The 26,617-nt window shown below is 38.4% G+C and overlaps 1 protein-coding gene across 7 annotated transcripts in view; it reads right to left on the bottom strand.

Annotated features, from left to right (window-relative positions):
• Positions 1–657: 657 nt before the first annotated feature.
• Positions 658–26,617, bottom strand: part of LOC144781940 (cytochrome P450 2G1-like) — a 591,590-nt gene continuing 565,630 nt past the window's right edge. For all 7 annotated transcript variants that reach the window (XM_078661028.1, XM_078661033.1, XM_078661032.1 and 4 more), the window contains 3 exons: positions 12,422–12,609; positions 7,426–7,567; positions 658–2,800 (listed from right to left, as the gene is read on the bottom strand). In XM_078661028.1, coding sequence (XP_078517154.1) covers positions 2,619–2,800; positions 7,426–7,567; positions 12,422–12,609 — 512 coding nt within the window. In that variant the 3' untranslated portion in view covers positions 658–2,618. The remainder of the gene's footprint in view (positions 2,801–7,425; positions 7,568–12,421; positions 12,610–26,617) is intronic.

The raw sequence follows: 26,617 nt of genomic DNA, 5'->3' as shown, positions 1-26,617 counted from the left end.
AAATAGAATCTAGATTAGTTACATCCCTTTTAAGAAAAGAAACAGCAGGGACCACTGTTCTGCACAAACTAAGCAGACACCTATACCTTATGAAATAGAACATACCAGACGGTGGAATATTGAGGTTTAGGAAAAATTGCAGTACTGCAGAGAATTTCACAGAGACGTAGGACAAAATGATTGAAAGATTTAAGCTTGAGTCTATCCAGAAAGAATCTTCCAAAAAGCAGTGGATAGAATTCTCACAGTAGACAGAGAAAGTCTACTATATGGGATTAGGTAGCAAACAAAGGGACACTATACAACATGCAAAAGAAAAAGAGAGTGACAATGAAGTTAGGGTCATCACGACATACAACAATGAGTCTAGAAAGGTGGCAACTATACTAACTAGGAACTGGTCGATTCTAAGAACTTAACAGACTATTGAGATTCACGCAGGGGACAAATTCAGCACTCCATATCAGAGAAGCAAAAAACACCAAAGAAATGTTAGTTAGAAGCAATCTGCAAACTGAGATACAACAGACCTGATTGAGAGGGTAACTAAAGGGTTCTCCCATGTATCCGGTGTACAGCCTGTAAACATAGTCCCAGTAGAACCAAATACCATGCCCGCTTCTGTGACAAACACTTTGAAATCAGAAAACACATAACTTGCAAAACAGACCTTGTTGTTTATTGCATTGAGAATCCATTCCCTAAGAGGTACATTTGGAAGTACTTTTTTCCACGTTAAAAACATTTATCTTGAAACATACAAGGCCATTACCAACAATGACCCCCAAATACCCAGTGACATGACATTTCCAAGACAAACACATGGCAGACTGAACACTAATGAAGTTCTTTGGTTTACACAAATTATAGAAACATAAATGGGAGGGTGACCAACGTCTTAAACTACAGAGGTTACAATTAGATTACAGTATCAGTCTGGAGACAGTTGAACCAGGAGGACTGATTAGTAATGAAGAACTAGCAATACATCCAGATGTGTAACACATAACCACATCTTTGACACTCCACCTGATAAGTTGCTCAGTCGTTGTGTCCACTTCAAGTTTTTTTTAATGTTGTTTCTCAACATTTACACTTATATTTTATTTATTTTAATTTTTCACCTTTACTATAATTCATAATTGCATTTTTCACATATAAACCTTGTCTCTGCCTTATCAGATATGTAGACTCATCTAAGTAGAATCATGTTTGCCAACATTGGAGGCTTATATTTCCTTTTTTTCCAGGAATTATTAACTGTGCTCACAAGGGCTTTAATCAGTGACGTTTTTGATGGACATTTGGGTTACTGTGTTACCTTAAAAAAAAATGGATGAATTTAAGATCATTAGGATCACTCGTGTGAATTTGATTGAATGAATTTAAGATTGTTTTGAGTGTAACATAGCGAATAAGTAAATGAGGTACTAATTAATGGACTATTACATCACATTCACGTTATGTTTAAGTTGTCATTAACCCATTTCCAATTTGCTATGTTATTTCTGTAGCTCACAAATTTTCCCATGATTTTCATTTTTTGACTGGTCTAATCTACAAATAGGAAAAATAGATAAAAAAATTAGAAAAGAATGAATTAAGTGGTATATGTATAGTATTTGTCCATGTCTTTTTAACTCTATGAGCATATTTTTATGAGAGAGGTGAGTGGATGCGATATTCAGCAGGTTTCCGTTTCCTGCACGCAGCGCTTGTCAAGCTTGGGATGGTGACCAGAACAAACAAGGTACATGCAATGATAAAGATGTAGGTGGCTATTTACCGACCGGTAAATGGGTATTTGGGATGTAGGGGGCCAATTTTACCGATTCGGTAAATTTACCGAAATGGTAAATTTACCGAATCAGTAAAATACAGAATCGGTATTTTTACCGATTCGGTAACTTCGCGATGTAGGTGGGACTCTTCTGAGTCCCAATGGCCTTTCAGAATCGATATTTTACAACCCAATCCAATTGGGTGGTAAAATACCGAATCCAGGTGTGCATGCACATGTGTGCATGCACACCTATGCCAGTGACAGACAGACATGCCCTTAGCGCATGTCTGTGTACCACATGGCACACATGCCTGTATTTGGGGTGCTAGAGGGTGTCAAAGTGACACCCCCTGCACCCTTGCTTGAATCGGTATTTACCGAATCGGTAAATACCGATTCGGTAATGCCCATTGATTCCTATGGACTTCAATGCCCATAGGAATCAATGGGCATTACCGAATCGGTATTTTCCGATTCGGTAAATACCGATTTTTACAGATTCAGTAATTCAATTACCGAATTTACCTACATCTCCCTCCTTCTATTTTACCGATTCATAAATACCGAATCGGTAAAATTCGGTATTTATGAGTCGGTAAAATAGAATTACCTACATCTGGCCCATGCCTCGATAGCTGCAATGTTTATGTTTACCAGTATCAAACAAGCATCAACCTCACGTATGTGTATACATCATAATGCTGTCTGCATATATTACAGTGAATATGGATGTACCCAAAGATCCCTCAGTGATGAATGAGAACGGACTTAAATTTGCACCACTGAATTCCTACACTTTGCAGTTTCAGCATTTCCTCGCTCCTTGGAGCCTGTATTAACGAGCAATGAAAGAGAGCTGGTAAGATCGGGGCACGTTGGCGAATCCAGTTGCTTTGGGGCTGACATCAATTTCTTTTGGTGCCACAGGAGAGTTTAGTCTGAAGTTCTGAAGAATGCTGGTGAGGAAAAGAAACAGCTCCATCCGTGCCAATCCGTCTCCAAGGCAAATCCGTTTTCCTGAAAAAACAATATTTTGCAAAGTTTTTCACAAAGGAAAGCATTTTTAAGTCACATATTGCCAATGGACAAGTCTATTCTCCTTAAAATCTATACCTCAAACCGCAATTTAAATAAACTTTGAGTGGAGATACTTTGCCCTTGAATGCTGCTTTAATTTATGATTCCTCTTCAAATGTCCAAAGAAAAACATTGCAAGCTTAGGTTTCCATGCCATCCTATTAATGGGGGCACCTGCTTTAGAATCTATAGAACTATACCACTCAGCAGGAAACTGCTGTATTCACCACATGCTGATGTGTTTGCTGAGGAATGCACCACGTTCCCCTCTGCTATACTCAGTGTGGAAATGTCCTACAATATGAACATTCTGATTTCACTGGAGATTAAGGTTTGAAATCCATGAAGGTTTGTCAATCAAGAGCTGCGCCTTGTCAGCAATTTATTGCAGTCTTTGATCTAGTTCATGAATTGAGCTGGTCTTCAGATAGTTTTCAGGGGCAGTTGGGCACCAATAACCCCTGATCACAGGATTCATTGTAGTTTACCCTAAGGAGAGAGACGGAACAGCCAGATCAGGAGCAAGGGAAGGTAAGTAAAGCAAGTATAGGAAAAGCTAACATCTCCCCTTTCTGACCTAATAGGCTTTGCCATGCATTTTTAGAGATGCTGCACAGCATCCCCGATGGTGAGCAGCATGGCTACAGAAGAGAAAAAAAACTATGATTTAGCCGACCACATCATTTTGTGGGCACACTGACCACTCATGCGCACACCTGCAAAATGATGCAGAATTTTTTGGTCTTTATTTACTGATCAGAACAAAGGGCCCGATTCACAGAACAAACTTATAACAAAATTCTAAACTTACTACTCATGGTATTCACGGAATGCATTTACGACTGTCCTAAGTTTACGTCCGCACTAGTGCTGTAATTTCCGCACCTGGAGTGTAAGCTCCGCACCCGGAGTGGAAGCTCCACACCCTGCGCGGAATTTCCACCATCGGGCCAGAATCTCCGCTTCCGGGCGGAATACCCACAATCTCGTGTTAATTGACTACATCTGATGCAATGTGGGTATTACAGCCTGGAAGTGGAGATTCCGGCCCGATGGTGGGAATTCCACCCCGGGTGTGGAGCTTACACTCCAGGTGCGGAGCTTACACTCCAGGTGCAGAAATTCCGACCTGAGTTCGGATGTAAACTTAGGACAGACATAAGTGCATTCTGTGAAGACCATGAGTAGTAAGTTTGGGATTTTGTCGTAAGTTAGTCTCTGTGAATCGGGCCCTAGAGTGGTAAATAAAAAGGAAAACAGTAGCGCAAAAGGGATTTTTATCTTAAATTGCGGAGCTGGGGCAGAAGCAACATGTGGGCAGGGCAGTGGGTGGAAGCAACATGGAGGGAGTGGAGGGGCTGAAGCAACAAAGAAGCTGTAGGTGGGGAAACAACAAGGAGGGCTTGGATGGGGCAGAAGCAATACAGTGGATGAGAGGGAATGAGGAAAGCGGTGGGGAAAGCCTCACAGAGAGCAGTGGGAGCCGTAGACATCGGGTAAACAGCAACATGGAGCAATGGGGAAGGGAGTAGAAGCACAGAGGTGGGAAATTATGAAGCACACAAGGGCGATTTCAACACAGTGGGGGCAGGTAAGATTTACCTTAGTAAAAGAGAGCAGCACGGAGCACAGAAGAAGGCAGGAGAGTTTGTCATGACTTATCTGCATTCTTTGCCCCATTACATTGAGTGGTGATGCTGTTGTGTGGACACTGGTTGCTGCTAAGTATCCTCAGGGCAAATGTCTCATTGTATTCTGGGACTTGAAATTTTTCTGTTAAATTTGTAACTATGCACAGAAAAAAAAGCAGTAAAGTGCAGTTAGGTAAAAAGATAGGGTTATCTCAGGTATCATATGAAACAACGGGACACCTTGCAGCTATGGATTGTGTTGGTATGTGTAAAGTCTTGTGTCATGTTTCACCCCTAGACTATATAAATGCAGACGGCTCCTTTTTCACAGGTACCTGTCACTACAATGTGCTTTGAATATATAAAGCCTGGAGTGTTTGGCAGTTGACCTGCTATCAACACTTACATGCTAGAAAAGGGGGCTTATGCATCGGAGGGTTTTACCCATTCAGCGTCTGTCATCAAATGTCATAATACATATGGGACAGGAGTCCTATGATCTAGCCATTTTACTGATCAGTGAAAGGATTAAACACTTCCAAAAGGTACATTTTAATATTCCAGGATTCTCTACAATGTATAAAATAATTAGACCAGACCTAAAACATGCTTCTGAACCCTGTGCCTTTAATCCACTCACAAAAAGATGAAGGAAACATATGAAAGTAGAAACAATATTCTAGTTACATCCCTAAACAACAAAGCTCAAGCAGATCAAACTTAGAACAGACTTTCTTGCTGCTACCTTGTATTACAAAGTTTTATTGTGTTGGCCCCTTCTGGAAAAAACCCCCAAAACGATTCATTCTCTCTCGCTATACTTTCTTTGAATGGCATTTCAGTTTGTGGCTGTGTAGATGATTATCATTTATATTTACACTGCTTAGGGCTGTTTCCCTTTCAGTGGGGTTTTATCAGGTATTATATATTTAAACCTAAAACAGGATAGCTAATATATGTGTTTGGTGTGAATTAATATTCATGTGTATGAGTGTGACAGTGTGCAGGCCATAGATTATTGGCAATTTTAGACATATCATGGGCACAAATGGCATAGCGGTATGCAGCAATGGCGAAATACTGGTCAAGCATACTGGTGGAAATAGTTAGTACGCTTGGGGCCCTCATGGCATGGCAGTGCCCACCCACTGGTTGAATTGTTATTCTGTCACTTTCATGGGACGTTAGGTATATTGGAACTTCCATGGCATAATGCTTGGTGCTTACCTTTGGTTTTGCTGACCCTAGAATAATGGTGATAAGACTTGTCGTATGGGACTTTCATGACTTCCATGAAATGATTGTGCCTACTACCCACCTGAGAAAGTCCTTGCCATGGAATATTGAAGGCAATTCTTGGTATCTAGTGAGCAACAATTGCATAATGGTGCCCACCCTCTCATATTCAGGATCTGGAGTATATAAGAAAATATTGCCAAACTGGGAGCATGATGGTGCCCTAGTCCCAAAATGCCAGTCCTGTCAGGTTGATAATTTTTGGCAGATTGTGAGCATGCTGAGAATCAAGGGTGACATGATGGTTCCTACTCTTGGTATTTCAGACTTGTGTTCAATGTGCTAGTTATTGGCATAAGGTGGGCATCCATGCATACGCTGCATGCTTAGTATAATTTTAATTCTGGCATAATGGTTGTATATCCTTGCATATTGTGGACATCCATGGCATAATAAAACGTATCTTTGCAATGCTGAAGACATGTTTTGCTATTTTGAGTGCACACATGACATAAGATGCAGATACATGGCCATGCAATGCAGAACATATTTTGTGTGGCAAATGTACGTATGAGAACTATAGGAGAATAATTTATGTTTAGCCACCAAGCATGTAGTTACTAAAACTGAAAAGTCTTAATTTCACATGCAAATTATAGATTTTTGTTTCGGGGGAATTCCGCGTATTTTTCTAAAAATAAAATGTCTATATTTAGATAACAAAATGTGTGCATCTTCATGTACTAACAAATTGATGTTATAGACAAAACTATTGCATTTTCCCCACCTTCTGTCAGCGGGTTGTCTCAGAAAGAATCTTACTACTGTTTAAAGGCCTGGGTTGTCTTGTCTGTCTCAGAGAGCCCCCACTTAGGCGGAGGAAGCTGGCCAACCCATGCAAACTATGGGAATACATTTGATACTGGTATGTAGGCTCTTCTTCAAATTAGGTCTAGTTAGCCTGGCTTCCACCCTGGAACATCTCTAGCGAACTGTGTCACCCAGAAACACCTAATCTGTATTTATGTCTTAGGGGCATGACTTTCTGTGACCCCCATCTGTCCTTGCTCCCCCCACCTCCGCTTCATAGTTCCATAGTTCCCTGCCCAGTTCAGGAGTCTCCTAACCTTGTATCCTGTGGAATCATGCAAGATTTAAAGCACTTGAAATGAAAAGTCCTGTTCAGCTCTGAGTTAAAGTAGCAAAAGTGCCCATTTCTGTTTTTTCGGATAACAAAGATGAATCAGTGCAACTTTGCACTGATGTGTGAGCAATGATGCTGCTGTTTTTTTCTGTAAGTTTTGCATGGTCTGTCACTTAAAAACTTGACAGTTGCATTCACTGGCAACTGCAAAAAAACTCATTTTGAACCAATCAGTTGATCCAAATGTCGGTGAAAAATTGGGGTGACATCAGTGCAACCTATATAATCTACCCCCTTCTTTTGAGGGAAGCTTGGAATGAGAAGACAAAGGTGGTAGTTAATTACCTTGGCTATGATTTGACCAAAGAAGTGGCTGTAGGGTATGTGGACAAATACCCACAGGAAACCAGACTGATCCCTCAATCTTGAGGAACAGTTATCCTGATTGTCTGCTGACAGATTGTCGGGGTAATATTACACAGGAATGTGGCTTTCGATTACTAGTTACAATTGCATGCATACAACAGAGTCACTACATGTGTCAGATTAAATACCTGCAGAAAACGGCATGAATGCGTCTCTTTTTTTGAACCAACCCTTCTCATCCAGGAAGTGCTGAGGATTGAACTCAGCAGGATCACTGAACTGTGATGGGTCCTGTAAAACGGACCAGAGCACAGGAAACACGTCTGTACCCTAAAAAACAAAATAGAGAGAGAGCGGTATTGTAATTACAATGCAGACAAATAGGATATTGTGTAGTGCCTTCTATTCACTGGAAACTCAAGTGATGCGAAAATCCGCATAAACATTGGGAGCCTGATTCACAAGGCCATATGTGAGTGTAAGTCAATTTAAAATAGCAAGTAGCTTGATTTACGAGTGCAATCTATTCACAAACGAGGAACTTGCAGTTAGTTGTAAGTCGATTTTGCCAGGGATAATTGAAGAGTATTTTCAGAAGATGGTGTAATATTACTACTAGGTAAATTCTGCTCCAAAGGCAAAGAGTTGATTTTCAATGGTGGTGAATTTCCTACAAAGTTTGGAAACAAAAGCAATAGTTTGCAGGTAGTTACAAATGGTTTTGTTTCCCATAACAACCCCGGAAACAGTTGGGGAGTTCTTCCTGGAAGTGTACACCACTAAAACTATTCAGGTGAAGAGGAATGGGGTTTCCAAAGGAAACATTATTTTTCCCTGTAGAGAAATAAAACAGGTCAATTAGTACAGTTGTACAATTACGCACAGCATGCACTGAGACAGTGAAATCCCTGCTACATTAAACATACCTATCCCTGGAGAAAAAACAGTAATGTAATGACATTCCCTTGAAAATTGTTAACTAGATTTAATTATGCATGTAGAAAATCCTCTGCGTACATGTAATTAGGAATTCTCAAAGCTTTTCCTGGATTCCTATTGGAAACATGTCATTGCACTGTTACAAGTTTCATGTCTTTAGAAATAGAAGACCACTTTTCAGTCAATTGTTTCTTTGCCCATCTGTTCTAATAGGATCAATACCATTGCTTGTGGCACATCGTGCACACACATAATGACTGTCTTAATTCATTAGAGGTTCACCGGAAAAAAATCTTGACAAAATGTCCACCAAAGCACTAGACAGGCCATTTGTTAGCATTTCCAAGAAAAATATTCATCTTCGAAACAAGGGACCAGAATAAATCTACTAAGAACTGCTCTCAAAATACTGATTGCGATTTGCAACCAGTATTTTTATGACTAGTGTCATATTTTGAGAACCAACCTATGTAAAATTAGGTATGTCCACAGGATATCCAGTCCTGGTGGATCGCAATTCGATCCTACCACATGTAAGTTAAAGAGGTAAGTTGCAAATTGTGACCCATTACGATTTGTAGTCATTAGAGGATTGGTGGCAAACTGGGGTCAGCAGATCACCATATCTGTGATTGCTTTTAAATAAAGTAATACTTTCTTTTAAATGCAGCCCATTTTCTCATTGGAGAATGGGATGTGTTTATATTAAAAAATAAAAGTTTAATGAACATTTTTTAAGAGTGCACTAACTACCTTCAAAAAATGCTAAGTTAACCTTTAGAAAGGGAAGTGATCCCATGGGAGCCACTTTCCAGTCACAAATTGGTTACTGCTACCTTTGTGTGGTTGGTAATATATTAATGTTTTGCTACTGAATGTTGGTCGCAAAACTTTAATACATCTAATTCTGAACTGGTATTTGGAGAGGAGGCCCTAAACGAAACCCCTTACAAATACTGATTCAGTATGAACTATTCTGCGATTCAGTAACATGTTTTCAAATTGCAATTTGTATTTGTTACATACTAAAAGGGCTTTTTGCAGCCACAAACAGGTCTGTGACCACAAAAAAACGTTAGTACATCTGGCCCAAGACAAAGATGCCCTGTCCATTGAAACTAAGCCAGGAATCTGCATCTAAAAGATAATTGGGCCCTGTGTGCCATTCACATGTGTAGTCCTGCCATGGGGAGAGTTTCACTCACACAAGATAAAGGTTATTTTTATCAAAGCATTAGCAACACTTCCTAAATCTGCCCCTATAGTCTCAATCTCCATTAGTTGTTCTAATTTTTGGAGTCATCAAACTCTTATCTTCTTATCTTTTCTAGACTACAACCAATGACGCAATAAGCAATAAGGCAAAGATGTGGATTCAGTAGGAAAATCTGACTTAAGTGAAAAAAGTATTTACATGCTTCTATTGTAGAAGGCGCGTTAGCAGGCAGAAATGAGCAAAACATGCATACAGCACCCTTTTCACTATGAATTGGTGCTAAAACGGTTGTGGTTTCTGCCTTGATCCAGTAAATTGGTAACCACTTAGACCTATGATAGAAAAAAAAAGTAAGAAGAGAAGGGCGGTGTGTTAACTTGTTAAAGCCCTGAGACTGAACATGATATGTGGTCTTTGTTAAATGTATGAGACCCTTGATTGGAGATGAACTTGCCTCCTTTAAAAGTGTGGAGATCAACCCTAAGCTAAAGGACTGTGACAAGGAGAGAGTAGGGAGGGGTACTGGATTTTATGGAAAGTCATGTTAACGTGGGTGTACTTGTCAGCCATTAATGCGGTCTTTAATGTGACTCAAAGTGTTGGACATTAAAGGACATTCACTATTTCAACCCCAATCTACACTGCATTGGTTAAAGTGTTGGGTATTAAATCGGTTCCATCTGCTATTCCCACCCCAATATAAGGGACCTAGGAGAAGCCATTGGACATTAAAGAGGTTAGTTTTACTATCCCCACTCCAATCTAAGCTATATTGAGGAAAGTGTTGAACTTTAAGGGGGTAGATTGACTATTCCCACACCAAAGTATTGGACATTGAGGGTGTTAGTTTATTATTCCCTCTCCAATCCAAGCTACATTGGAGAAGGTGCTGGAATTTGAAGCGAATAGATTTACTATTCCCAAACTAAGAAACATTTGAGAAAGTGTTGGAATTCACAAATGTGAATTTACTATTCCCACTCCAATTCACTCTGCATTGGGAAAAGTATTGGACTTTAATTGGAGTACATTATCGGTTCCTAATACAATCTAAGCTATATTAAGGAAAATATTACACATTGAATGGGGTAAGTTTACTATTCCCACTCCAATCTAAGCAAGATTGGTTAAGGTGTTGGATGTTGTGGTGGATAAGTTCACTTTTCACACTGTGATAAAACCACAATTTAAAAACACTAATACTTAACTGATGTTACAAAAAAATTGAATATGTATTTTTCTAACTTTTTGAATGGAAAGTACAACAACTAAAAAAAATTGAAAACTGTCAAATCATTTAATACATTATTTATATGAGTTAGTTTTCATTATATAATAATATTTAAATATTGGTAATTTTTTAAACATATTATTAATACCCATTTCACTCATAAACAATAAACATAATTTAAAACATTTAAATACATTATAGTTACAAATATATTTTTATAAAAATTAAGAAAATTTACAAAAAAGCATTGCCCAAACTGTTCTCCTATAAACCCTACATCCCATCATAAAATAAAACAAACAAAAACAAAGAACGCTCATTGGCACATTAAAAATACATCAAAAACTAAGTAATATAGACAAATGTAAAAAATTAATACCCTTTAAAAAATGTATAATAAAATCAAATAAATCTACATTAAAAAAACTATTATAAAGAACTGCCCAGCCATTTCCCTACAAAAACAGCATCCCGCTCCTAACATATTTAACTATTTAAAAACACATTTATAACACTACAACAATATAAAAAAGTGATAATATATATATATATATATATATATATATATATATATATATATATATATATTATATAGAACAAAATGTAAATTCAACATCAAAATGATGTTCTTACATTAGATATTCCTAATGCTGATATTTTAGTTATCGTGATATAAAGGCAAAAATTCCATGGTAAGGCGATATTTCAAACTAAATATTTTGGTGAAACAGTCTTAAAACTACTGTAACATTGTGTCTACATGAGAAAAAAAAATAAGGGTGAACTGTCTTTAAAGGCCTATCATATCTTAGTTCAATCATACTCTAAATATTAAATATTAGGTTTAAAATACATTGCATTGCATAACACCTTTTCCAAAAACCTGTATTTAAAGAGTAGGGTCACTTGTTGCTTTCATTTCCTTGGGGTGTTGATAATGTTTTCTGTTGGTAGCTACAAACCTAATCAGGTCTTGTGCTTAAATGTCATAGGGATGGGTGTTTGATCCCTCAGACACTAGAACTCAAATTTGTTAACAATCACACATTGCAGCACTGCTTGCAATTCTGCAGTACAGGTTTGTTTGAATGATAAATTGTGCAACTCTAAATTTACTGAATGGAAGCTTTCCAGTGATGTCATTAAAAATTGCAATTTTTAGCCATATCAGTTTTGCACTAAACGTACAGTCTCCCACATGGTGACAACTAGCAAAGTGCAAACAGCATAAATAGTGTAATTTTCTGGAAATTACATACTACGCACGTGGATACATTTGCTGTTAGGATTTAAAGCAAATCCAGGTCACACGGCATATGATGTCTAGCTTTGCTTCTAACCATAAGATTTCTGTGCTGTTACCATTCAGCGGCACCACCTCTATGTAGGCATTGACAGAGGGGTTAGCTTTTCTTGCTACAAAATATTTTTAGCACTGTTCTTCAAGTTAAAGTGTTTAAACATTTTAGAGTTCTAAAGTTGAGCAGCACTCACATTTGTTCTGTTTGGCATTGTGAAGCGTTGCTTCGGCTTGTGCTCACTCTCATTTAAAAATGATAAATCTAGGCATTAATGTTGACCTTATCACCCTCTGCTCCTGATGCACACTTCTGGGAGTCTAAACCTTTTCCTGAGTTTGGCAGTGTAAATGGCTGGTGTGAAAACGTCAAGGTGCTGGAATTTGACAATACAGAGTACATCAACTTTTGTGATGTAGCAATATTACACGTAATCTTATTGCAACCATAAAAAAGGATATGAAAACACTGTTTGGGTTAAGCAGTAAAAAAAATTGAACCTTTGGAATGAGATGTCCTCTGAACTGAGTATCTTTTGTCACCGAGTGTGGAACATTCATTGGGATAACATTTGCAATTCGTTGTATCTCATGTATGACGGCCTCTGTGAATGGCATCTTGCTTCGGTCCTCTGCATTAGGAAAACGATCCCGGCCAATTGTGCAGTCAATTTCCTTGTGCAGCTTTTCTACAAATTAAGTCCAAAAAATATTGTCAAGCACTTAAATAAATTCAGCACTGGATACTGCAAGCTTAAATAGCATTTTGACACTAAAGAAGATAATTGGTGTTAACCAGGCATTTTTCCCAATTCACATAGTTCCCTTTACCTGAAGAAAGTCTGTGCATGGGACAGCCAATGTGCCTAAACATATGACAGTTGACAGTGCACCGATCTTGAAGAGTGCAAGTCTTCCTTTGATGTGTTACCTTTGCTTCACAGCCTCTATCTATATCAGAAATCATTACATAGCAGGATTTACTTCGGGAAATATTTCAGCAGAGCTAAGTTTTCAGTCTTTTACTTCGCAGGTAAAACACTTTTAAGTGCTGTAACTATCTATATATATATATATATATATATATATATATATATATATATATATATATATATATGTATATATATATATACATATATATAGTTCGACGGGGCCGAAAGGAATTTTGGACCAGCTACACGAGGCGTCGTCATCCTTGTTTGAGAGGATTGTACAAGACCTGCTCCTGTGAGGTCCAAAGGGGGACGCGACTCTTGGTGGGAAGGCAGCGGTATACACACAGGAGAAAACGTGGAGGGATATATATATATATATATATATATATATATATATATATATATATATATCACAGCTACACTTGCACCTGCCAGACGCACTCCCAGGCTGGTGCCTGCTCGTCGGGGGTGCACCCGACCATAATATCCGCTTCGCAGTCCCTCCCCACAATCTTGGGAATTAGGTAGCAGCACTCCGGGGTTAGTTCACAGTTTCAGGTTTTATTGATCAAAACGCGCTTTCGGCACTCGGCCTTCGTCAGTGTTCAGAGTGACAGTGCCGCGCAAGGTTTACAAATGCTTTGCATGCAACACGTGATGTTAACTTAGACACAAAGATAGGACCAAAATAATCCTCATGGTCGCCATCTTTGAATGGGTAAAGTAAAGTCAATGTAGATTACCGCTCTATATTACCAGCAGTACGCAGCTACATATATGTAGATAAATTCAATTAAAGCATATAAAGAGTCAGAAAATTCATCCCTCATTATCTGCTTATAACATAATGCCCACAGATGGGCTTTGCATATGTACAATGTTCACAACTTCCCCATTCTCATTCGATGAAATTGCGCCCTGAATGGGCTATACGAAGTTCTAAATATAGATACAGTAACGTGTTGAGAAGTGCATCTCCAAGGCAATGCATTATTAACATATATAAACAGATTAGAGCAATGTCAGGCCAACCAAACAATATTTACAACTATACAGATCAGTCCACTTCATACTTGTTTCAGATCAAATGGACTGCCAAGTCCTCATGTATATTCAACCCTGTTGGTATCTTGCTTTGTAGATCGATAATGTAGCGCGACTCTAGTCGTCTTAGTTTGCGTAACCTATCACCTCCTCTTACATGGGCAGGGACTGAATCCAGACAAAAATACTTCAACAGATCCCTGTTGCGTTTATGCTCTTGATCAAAATGTCTGGCCACGGGGTAGTTCACATCTGCATTTTGTATGGCCCTTTGATGCTCAAGTATCCTCAATTTAACAGGATTCGTTGTACTGCCAACATACCTTCTGCCACAAGGACATGTTAGACAGTACACGGCATAGGGTGTTGTGCAGGTGAGGAATTTACCTATTTTTTTGGGTTGTTTGACCCCGGGTACAGAGTACTGTGTCACGCGTCTACTTCCTTTACAGGCCTTACATTTCCCGCATGGGAAAAACCCTTTTAAAGGTTCTGACTTGGGTTTGGATGCTGTGCCTTCATGATGACTATGCACCAGATAGTCCTTAAGTGCTCGTGCCTTTCTAAAAGTTACTAGAGGGTAACATGGTAAGTCTTGCTTGATTGTGTTATCAGTGAGCAAGATGCTCCAATGCCTCCGCATGATGCGTTTTAATTCAGAGGCATTGCGTGAAAAGGTGGTAATCATTCTAAACGTACCCACACCCGTCTTTGTACTCTCAATGTTCTCAGGTTTTTCTTTTTTTAATAGATCACCACGATCCAGTTCACATACTTTCTTCATAGCCTGTGTGAGAACGCCCTCTTTGTAACCTCTAGTCCTAAATCTCTGTATGCTACTCTTGGCTGCACTGTTGAAATCCTGTTCCTTAGTGTTGTTCCTCCGTATCCTTAATAGTTCCCCATAGGGTATACTATTCACTAAGCTTTTCGGGTGACTGCTGGTCGCGTATAAAGTCGAATTCCCAGCAGTCTCCTTACGGTAAAGCCTTGTGTGTAGTCTGCCTTCCTCTACAAAAACTGTTAGGTCCAAATAATTTACCTCAGTTTGGCTACAGGTACCGGAAAACTTCAAGTTATTACTGTTGTTATTAAGCACCGTAATATACTCTTTCGCTACCTCAACCGACCCCCTTATGATGATAAAGAGGTCGTCAATGTAGCGGTGCCAACACTTGACAAGTTCATTCCACTTCTTATTGGCTGGAGACCAGGCCACCTGCTCCTCCCACCACCCCACGAATAAATTCGCGAAGCCGGGGGCGGAGCAGGTACCCATCGCCACGCCAGTGAGCTGTTTGTACAATTCCTGGCCGAAGAGAAAAATGTTATTGTTAAGGCAGAAACCTAGGAAATCGAGTAACATTTTGTTATGTTCCATGAATTTGACCGGTCGTGTTTCAAGGAACCAGGCAATAGCCAGCAGCCCCTCCCCATGTCCTATGCACGTATATAGACTGGTGATGTCTATCACCATCATTGTGTCTCCATCATTCCAGCATACATCCTCAATTAAGTTCAAAAAGTGCTTGGTGTCCTTTAGGTACGATTTTAACCTCATAACATGGGGTGAAAGGAAAGAGTCAACATAAATAGATAAGTGTTCTGTCAGGCTGCCCTGAGAGGCCACAATTGGTCTGCCAGGGGGATTCAATAGGTCCTTGTGAATTTTGGGTAAATAATAGAATGACGGGGTAACAGGATTAGGGCATCTCAAGAATAGATTTTCATCACTATTTAGCATATTCTTATTGTACCACCTTAGGATCATATCGTGGTAATCCGAAATGCTGGTGTTGTATACCGACATACTTACTTTCATATAAGTACTCTGATCATTTAGTTGGCGTAAAGCCTCCTGCTCATATTGCGCTTTGGTAAGTAAAACAATATTCCCCCCCTTGTCCGAGGGCTTACACACCAAAGACGAGTCCTCACACAACTTCTTGAGTGCCAAATGTTGTTTATTCGTAAAGTTTTGTTGATCCTGCTTAAATTTAGTATTGCCTCTCAACTTCCGTAGGTCCTGCAGTACAGCCTCCGAGAAGGTATCTATGGCATCTGTCCCCATCACAGGTTGAAGGTTGAGGTTGGTTTGAAATCAGTCGCGCCTCCCTTTTGTTGTACTCCCATGTCCGTGATTAACTGAGTATTACTCAGAGTAGTGGTCCCATCATTGTCAAATTGTTCCATCCGTAATTCTTCCAAAGTCCTGATACCTGCCAGATCTCTGCAGGAGAGTATACTCCCTTCCGTTTCGTCAGATGCAGGTGACTTCATTCGTTGCGGTTTGGTTTTAAAATACTTGTGAAGCTTTAGTTTGCGGATAAACTTGAATAAGTCTATCCGTGTTTGGGTAAATTCAAGATCTTTTTGTGGGCAAAATGTAAGTCCCAATTTCAAAATGTTTTTTTCTTCATTCGTTAGTATTTTGGGTGTCAAATTCACAATCGTCAGATTGTCTCCATCCTCTTGTTCTATTTTTTGTTTTTTGTAGCCAAACTGAGGTAAATTATTTGGACCTAACAGTTTTTGTAGAGGAAGGCAGACTACACACAAGGCTTTACCGTAAGGAGACTGCTGGGAATTCGACTTTATACGCGACCAGCAGTCACCCGAAAAGCTTAGTGAATAGTATACCCTATGGGGAACTATTAAGGATACGGAGGAACAACACTAAGGAACAGGATTTCAACAGTGCAGCCAAGAGTAGCATACAGAGATTTAGGACTAGAGGTTACAAAGAGGGCGTTCTCACACAGGCTATGAAGAAAGTATGTGAACTGGATTGTGGTGATCTATTAAAAAAAGAAAAACCTGAGAACATTGAGAGTACAAAGACGGGTGTGGGTACGTTTAGAATGATTACCACCTTTTCACGCAATGCCTCTGAATTAAAACGCATCATGCGGAGGCATTGGAGCATCTTGCTCACTGATAACACAATCAAGCAAGACTTACCATGTTACCCTCTAGTAACTTTTAGAAAGGCACGAGCACTTAAGGACTATCTGGTGCATAGTCATCATGAAGGCACAGCATCCAAACCCAAGTCAGAACCTTTAAAAGGGTTTTTCCCATGCGGGAAATGTAAGGCCTGTAAAGGAAGTAGACGCGTGACACAGTACTCTGTACCCGGGGTCAAACAACCCAAAAAAATAGGTAAATTCCTCACCTGCACAACACCCTATGCCGTGTACTGTCTAACATGTCCTTGTGGCAGAAGGTATGTTGGCAGTACAACGAATCCTGTTAAATTGAGGATACTTGAGCATCAAAGGGCCATACAAAATGCAGATGTGAACTACCCCGTGGCCAGACATTTTGATCAAGAGCATAAACGCAACAGGGATCTGTTGAAGTATTTTTGTCTGGATTCAGTCCCTGCCCATGTAAGAGGAGGTGATAGGTTACGCAAACTAAGACGACTAGAGTCGCGCTACATTATCGATCTACAAAGCAAGATACCAACAGGGTTGAATATACATGAGGACTTGGCAGTCCATTTGATCTGAAACAAGTATGAAGTGGACTGATCTGTATAGTTGTAAATATTGTTTGGTTGGCCTGACATTGCTCTAATCTGTTTATATATGTTAATAATGCATTGCCTTGGAGATGCACTTCTCAACACGTTACTGTATCTATATTTAGAACTTCGTATAGCCCATTCAGGGCGCAATTTCATCGAATGAGAATGGGGAAGTTGTGAACATTGTACATATGCAAAGCCCATCTGTGGGCATTATGTTATAAGCAGATAATGAGGGATGAATTTTCTGACTCTTTATATGCTTTAATTGAATTTATCTACATATATGTAGCTGCGTACTGCTGGTAATATAGAGCGGTAATCTACATTGACTTTACTTTACCCATTCAAAGATGGCGACCATGAGGATTATTTTGGTCCTATCTTTGTGTCTAAGTTAACATCACGTGTTGCATGCAAAGCATTTGTAAACCTTGCGCGGCACTGTCACTCTGAACACTGACGAAGGCCGAGTGCCGAAAGCGCGTTTTGATCAATAAAACCTGAAACTGTGAACTAACCCCGGAGTGCTGCTACCTAATTCCCAAGATTGTGGGGAGGGACTGCGAAGCGGATATATATATATATATATATATATATATATATATCTAGATAGATAGATAGCTAGATAGATAGATATACACATATATATATATTCAAGTGATATATGCAAATGTGCACTTTCTTGCATCTTTTGGATTCCATACATATATATATATATATATATATATATATATATATATATATATATATATATATGTGTTTGGAATCCAAAAGATGCAAGAAAGCGCACACTCCGTGGGGTCAAGATGCAGGTGATTTAATTCATTTTGTAAAAAGCTGTGTGCGCTTACTTGCATCTTGTGGATTTCACTCATATATATATATATATATATATATATGGAATCCACACACAAGATGCAAGAAAGCGCACACTTAGGAGGGTTACAATGCAGGTGATTTAATTAATCTTTTTCCTTTTTACAAGATTAATTAAGTCACTTACATATACATATATCTCCCTCCACACCGATATCCCACAAGTGGTGTCCATTGTTGTTGGATGGTTTGAGGGAACAGACGGCCAACCAGGTCACTTACTACAAACCATATTTATTTATTTTTTCTTTGCCATAGTGCCAACAGTGAGAGTCCAGCGACTCGCTTAGACCATAGTCTTCAACTGGCCATAGAGTTCACAATGTGCAGAGTGTGTTTGAAAGGGACGAAGCCCTTCCCCCACCACCAACAACAGATACTAGACTGCTAAAAGGCACTTAAAAGGCACTTTAAAGTTGTCCACCATTTTGTTTGTGCAACACAACTCCGGAGCGCAATGCATTTACAGTTCAGTCTGTTAGGTTAATATTCTATTCAAACCATATTCTTAATGGTGAAGTATCAATTATACAAGGCCCGTGAGAAATGCAATTTCATAAACTCTGAGTTGGCATGATTCTATCTCAATATTATGCACATTTCATAAATCCTGAAAAATGCACTTAATGGTCAATAATAATGCATGACACAGTTCAACATGATATTCTGGGTGAAGTCAAACATCTTGAAAGCAATTAAGGAATTCCTTCAAATATGATCGTAATATTAATGGCATTCTAACTAGTAAAGTGCTGTAATAAAGTCCACGACATCAGTAAAATTTCTGAATTATGTACAAGATCAATACTTAGGGCCCCATGAGGTTCGAGGGTGGATCGCCACCACCGGCCAGGCGGTTGCGATCCGCCCGCAGCGGTGGCGATCCGCCCACCACCAAAAGCCCATTTACCCACTGGCACATTAGCATGGCGGTGGGTACCGCGGCGGACGGAAAGTCCGTCCGCTGTTTTTCCGCCAGCCCTACTGCCGGCAAGGCAGAAAAGGCACACAATATGGTGGCGGTGTCTTGCGGGCACCTCCATCCATATTATGATGAGTACGGTGTGCTTGCCTTTCCATAGCGGAGACTCTGCCCTGGAAAGTCATGCAGTGAATGACATTGGGGGCCTGTTGGGGCCAGCGGGTGGTGGGGTGTGGGTGGCTGCACTGGGGGTTACCTGTGGTACCCCCCTTCATTGCCATACACAAGGTGGCAGGCATAGCGCAGTGCCTGTTACATTGTGCATTGCAATGCACAACATGCTCTCTTAACATTGCGGCGGGGGCTGTGCACAGCACTGCCCGCCGCAATGTTAATGGCAAGAATGCGCCCGCTAGTGTGGGGGGCACATCCTAATTGGCCTTGCGGGGATGCCACACTTCTGGCGGTCGGTCCCGTTTTCCATTACGGGGGCGAGCAGACTGGGGCCCTAAGTTGGAACAATTTTAAAATTTCCCGAATGGTGTCCCTCATGTGACTGAGTGAGTCCCCATATTTCTACGTTGTTTCTATCAAATTATTATCAATCACAAGTATTCAGGAGATCAGGACCTAAATGCGAAATCCTCATAATGATAAGAAGGAATTCTTTATTACCCAAGGGAAATGCAAGTATAGTCAGGACTGCAGTCCTCATGGGTTAATGATGCAGCAGTCACAAGAGTCATTAACTAACGTACAAAAACCCATGAGATAGTAAAGCTCTTTATTATCTAAAGAAAGTGCTAACAGGAAAGTGATATGTGCCAGGAAATAAAAGTCTGTGTAAGTATTCCAAGGCCACCTGAACTCCATAAGGTGTTAAGGATAAAGTACCCGATCCAGCACAAAGTTAAAGTGGCCTGTGCATTAAAGTGCTGTGAATCAAAGTGCTTAGTTTAAAATGCAGTAAGTGTGTCAGTGCGTACCTATGTTGCAGTGAGATAGAATATAATTTTATTTACTAAAAGTGCTAAGTGCAGAAGAATTTGCAAACAGTTGAAGTGTCCTTTGCAAGCCACACAGTGCACACTAAAGTGCTGAAAATCAAAGGGCCTAATCTAACGGACAATTAAAATATCATGTTTGTGCCCTATGTTGCACTAAGATGGAATATATCATCAACTAATTCAAAAATGTGCTGTGTGCAGAGGATGTTGCAATAAGAGCCCCTGCTCTACTGTGCCCGATCTACCCTGCCAAATGTCATGGATATAAATCAGGATATGTGTTGTGCATCAACACCACGAATATCCCATAAAGTACTGATGATAAAGTGCATGATGTAAAAATATATATGATAAAAACTGATACATTATTTTAAAAACAGTAAAAGATTCAAAATTCAAGACGTGTGGTTCATAATTGTTTCACCAAAGGCATGATGAGTTTATTATTGTAGTTTTAAAACATTATAAACTCAATATGAGTCTCAGAATTCAAGATGTATTATTCTTGGTTGATGTAACAAGGGCATGATAAGTTCACGATTATAGTCTAAAAGAGGCAAAGCCAAGCAGATCGAAATATGGGTGAATAAAATGTATCAGCAAGTCAAGAGCTACAGAGTATGTATGTTTGGTATAGAGCAACAGGGAGCCAGAAGTGGCCAGACCATCATAACTATATTGGTAATTCTGCATCTGCATTCAAAACCCATGGTACATCCATACCCATCATGATAATCCAGTTGGACTCCGACCTCCTCAGAGTCAACTCCTGGTCACCTTCTCTTGGTGCCTTCATGATATGTTGAATGCCATGGTAACTGAACTCTGAGTTGTTGACATTATGATTCTCCCAAATATGTTTGGCCATGGAATATGTAAAGTTCCTCTGGGAGATGGCCCTGAGATGCTGCAGAATCTGTAGTATTAATTTGTTAACAGTACTTGCTACATATTTCTTCCCACTTGTGCACTCCAAAACATATGCCACATATGCTGTTTCAAAATCTACCCATTCCTTAATCCTCTTAGATTTCCCATTGTGTAGTTTAAAGGACATCCTGTTTTGCCCATGAGAACAGGCATTTCACTTTAAACAGCACTAGAAACCCTTTCATCTAGAGGTAAGCCAGTGTGAAATGTTGATTTTACTGTTTGCTGTAAAGCTCCTCGAAAGATGATCTTCTAATGAAGCTCTCTTTTTATAGGTGATTTTGGGATGATCAGGTCATACTTGTTTCAAATTATTGTCCATTTTAAGCAGTTTACAATTTTCTTTAACAATTTTTCTCACTTCATGACCTGAGGTACTGAAATCCATAATATACCTGTTGCCTTGCTTGATTCCTCAGATCTCAAGACAACCTTTTTTAAAATAATTAATTCTTCCTTCTTCCTTTTACCGGCTCTCTGTAAGGCATCATCTAATATAGATTGTGGATAACCTCTACGGATGTATATTTGGCACATGTATAGCAAACTCCCTATCTTCCATGCAGTTGCGGCTTGCTTCTAGGACTTTCACAATTGGTACACTCCATTTGAGTGCCCAAGGGTTTCCACTGTTTGCAAGTAGCAAGCTATTGCAACATGTGAGCTTTCCGTGAATCTTAGTGCACATGTTACCACCCTGCACATAAATTCCTATGTCCAGATAGGTTATTTCAGTGGCACTGATCTTATGAGTAATTTTCAATTTCTGGGGGTTGTTTTTTAACAGTTTAATGAAGTTAACTAGATCTAGTTCACTCCCTTCCCAGATTAAAAATAAATAATCAATATATTGTGTCCAGAAAGTTACTTGCTCCAGCACTTTTGAATTTTGCTCTGTCCAGATTGTTTCTGCCTCCCACCACCAAATCTTTAGACTGGCATATGTGGAGGCAAAGTAAGTAACCATGGCAGTTCCTTTCTTTGGTATTCAGGCAAAATATCGAAATTAAAATAAAGTCATACCAAAATATCATCTCCAAAATATCTTGATATAGAAATGTCGCCTGGAAAAATATCGTTGTCAAAAATATCGATTTGAAGGTAAATAATATCTGTTTTAAAAATATCGAAGTCATTAATAACACTTACAAAAACTTAGGGCCAGATTATGATGGCGGGTGGACTCACGTCTACCCGCCACCCTATCGGGGATTGGAACTGCCCAACTAGATGTAAGCGGTCCAACAGTAGCAATTAAAATGTTACTGCCACCATGGCGGTCGCAATGCTTATATTTTGCATTGCGGTGGGTGCTGCTGGCTGCAGCATCAATCGCAATGCAAAACAGGGGCACCATACATATCCCTGCACTACCTGGATGACCCCATGCAGAGCATGCCACATGGTGCATGGATACTTGGGGGCACCATGGTGCCCCCCCAGTGCCCACAGCTCAGGGCAAGGAAAGAAGGGGGGCCTGTAGTGGCAAGCTATCTGCCATGAACAGGAGAGCGGAAAGTGACATCGTAATCCCTACTGCGGCGTCTGGTAGGCACCACCACCATTCTTGGGAACACGAGGCGCTGTACTGCACCGGCATGCTTAAAGAGCCTGTCAGATGCGTGCCAGCCGGTCTTTCTGATTGCCAACAAACCGCCCGCCATCCTAATGTGGTTGGCGGGAAAGTTGCTCAGGTTGGTAGTGAGACCGCCATCGATAGGCTGTCGATGGCGGTCTTACCGCCATCCTAATCAGGCCCATAGTTGTTTATGATATAATTTTTTGTAATATTTTAATGTATTTTAGTATATATTTTGAATGTATATGATGCCATTTTTTCGTTTAATTGATGTGTATGTTTAATACAGTTGTATTTTTTTTTTTAGTACCATAGCAGGTTGTGGGTTTATAGGGGTACAGAATGGGAAGTAATTTATTTATAATAAGTTATGAATGAGTTTTTATTTGATAATATTTATTTGATTGGTAAATAATTATGTTAATTGCGCAATTACATTTTTTTAAATGTCAATTTTAGGTGATGGTTGTGGGGTTTATAGGGGTATAGGGTATAAAGTAACTTAAATGTAATCAGTGACTAATTCGTAGTTAATTATAATATTTATTTAATTGATAAATAAATATGTTGACTCATTTCATCATATTTTAGTTGTGGTTTGTGGGGTTTATAGGGGTACAGGGTGGGAAGTAAATTATTTCTAAATGATAAATATTTAGTTTTCAATTAATATCGATTGTTTAATTGAAAATGTGCTGGTTTTTGATCTTGTACTTTTATGGTTATTTTTGTATCCGAATAAAGAATTAATTGATTGATTGATTAATTGATAATGAGATATGTTTATTGTGTAACTAAATATTTTTATTTTATTTTTTTTAGGTGCAGTTTGTGTGGTGTATAGGGGTAAAGGGTGGGAAGTAAAATAATTACAAGCAATTAAAAATTTGTTTTTAATTCATAATAATTATTTAATCGTTCATTGATTATGTTAATTGTGTAAAAAACATTTTTTATTTTAAGTGTGTGTTGGGGGTTTTGTAGGGGTATAGGGTTGGAAGTAAGTGCATTTCATCTAAGTTATAATAAATATTTTATTTGATATTAATTGATCAATTGATAATTAATTATGTTAATACATTTTTGGTTCAGTTAAATTTTAGGAGCGTGTTTTGCTGGGATATATTGTGGGAAGTAAATGCATTACAATTAAGTTATAATTAATTTTTTATTAATGATAATTAGTTTATTGTTTTTAAAGTTAGGTTCATGTATGCGTTGTGAGGTTTGTAGGGGTATTGGGAAGTAACTAAAATAAAATTGTTGTATAAATATTTTTTCTTAATATATAAAATTTGAATAAGATTATTTATATTGATTATTTTTTACATTTTAATTATATAAATATTTGTAGTTATTTATGATGTGTATTTACCATTGTCATATGTATTCAATGTTTAATATAAAATAGATTTGTATTTTTTTTGTAATTTATATAGTTATTTGTCTACTACATTTTTGCAATTGTTTTATTCTGTTGAGGAAAATGTGTTTGTTTCTAATGTTGTACTGACAGGAGTTGGAATAGTAAATGTTACCCCTTCGCAATCCAACACTTTCTCTACTCTTGCATTGACTGGAGTGGGAATGGTAAACTTTAAACCTCTGCAATTCAATACTTTACCTACCGTTTCACTGACTGGAGTGGGAATAGTAACGTTTACCCTTCTCTAATCCAACCCTTTCCTCTGCTGTTGCACTCATTAGATTGTGCATAGAAAATGTTACCCCTCTGCAATCCAACACATTCCCTACTATTCCACTGACTGGAGTTGGAATAGTAAATGTTACCCCTCTGTAATCCAACACTTTCCATACTATTGCACTAATTGGATTGGCAATAGTATATTTGACCTCTCTGCATTCTAACACTTTCACTAGTGTTTCATGACTGGAGTAGGAATAGTAAATGTTAACCCTCTGCAATCCAACATTTTCTCTACTGTTCCACTGACTGTAGTGGAAATAGTAAATGTTACCCCTCAGCAATCCAACACTTTCTTTCCTGTTTCATGACTGGAGTGGGAATAGTAAAATGTACCCCTATGTAATCCAACACTTTCTCTATTGTTTCACTGACTGGAGTGGAAATAGGAACTTTACCCCTGTAGAAATATTTGCATATTTTTGTATAAATTGTAGTGGGAATGTATTAATTGTAACATTATATAATTTACTTTTTGTTGTGACAATTTATATTATTATGTTTTTGATTGGTTAAAATTATAATATTGATAACATTTATAATTATTAATGTTTTAATGTGTTAAATATTTTTATAAAATTGTACAAAATATATGTTGTTTACTTTACTATTTTTTTTAATTGTTTGTGTTTTTATTATGTTATGTTATTGATATATATATATATATATATATATTAAAAAATTATATTAATACATATTACATATGTTGAAACATTTGAAATTCTGATATAAATTAAAATTATTAGTTTAATAATAGGTTCTTTAACTAGATATATTTAAATATATATTAATATCTGTGTCTAAATTTGTTTAAATGTTGTTTTATTTGTTGAAATATAAATCACATCTATTTAATTTTCATTAAATTAATGTTACTATTTAATATATTTAATGTTATAATCAAATTAATATATATTTAAAAAGTGATATTTAATGCAACAATAGTAATGACAACAATATTGTTTAGACACGTTTGTACTTACCATTATAAGTGTAGGATGATATTTGTACATCAATATTTTGGTCACAATATTTTAGTTGGGGATATTTTCATAGTTGATATTTTGTCAGCGAGCCCCTTTCTTTTGAAGATAGTAATTGTTGTCAACCAAAAATACTTTGCGAGCTGAATAGAACTTTAGCATGTCCATGAGCATTTGAGTACGTTCCAGCAGACTGATGGACCTGCATCTCACGAATAATTGCAAGCCTTTAAGCCATCCGTGTCTTCGATAGATGTGTATAATGCTATGAAATCTATTGTAGCCATGAGGTATCCTTCTTTCCATAGACTATCATTGATTCTATTGAGGAAATCCATGGAGTCCCTAAAGTTTGAGGATAAAACAGGTACATATGGAAAAAGGAATACGTCTATAAACCTAGATGTTTTTTCCAAGAGACAACCTACTATTGGTTGCCCCGGTGGGTTGAGGATATCTTGATTCACTTTGGGCAAAAAGTAAATAGTGGGATGACCATTCTTTAGATAAGCATATTCATCATCGTCCAGTAAACACCTCTCATAGCAATTGCTTAGTTTCGAATATTACACTTTAGTGAATTCTTCTGTTGGATCACAGCTTATTCTTTCATAGTTCTCTTTGTCATTGATTTGTTTATTTGTCTCTTTAATGTACTTAATTCGGTCCATGACCAAGATGTTTCCCTCTTTGTCTGATGCTTTTATTATTAATCTGTGATCTTGGAAGTCCTTTAAAGCCACCCAATCATCCTTTGTCATGTTACTGTCATAATTACCACTCCTCCTCCATTTCTGTTCTTTATAGGATATAGGTTTATAGGATATGCTGTTCAACGCTTCTATTACCACTCCTTGAAAGACATCAATCTTGTCCCCATTTGGAAGTTAAGGACAACATTTTGATTTTGGCTTACATATTGATGGTTGCATCTGTGGGGATTCCTATTAGCTTGCAGTACTCAGAAGTCAACAAATCCCACATCCATGGATAATCCAATGCCCCTTCTGATTCATTTTTCCTCCTCTTATCCTGAACTCTAGCAGTAGAGGTTTTTAGCGCAATAGCATTCATGTTTACTTAATGAGCGCAGGCCTGGGTTACCGTAAAAAGAACCCTGCTGCATGTTTGCAGTACTTTGATTCCAGAGGTCCTTCCTACTGGATAACTATATTTTGGAC

Source organism: Lissotriton helveticus, chromosome 9 (genome assembly GCF_964261635.1).
Source record: "Lissotriton helveticus chromosome 9, aLisHel1.1, whole genome shotgun sequence".
Taxonomy (NCBI): domain Eukaryota; kingdom Metazoa; phylum Chordata; class Amphibia; order Caudata; family Salamandridae; genus Lissotriton; species Lissotriton helveticus.
This window is presented reverse-complemented; position numbering and strand designations above follow the sequence as displayed.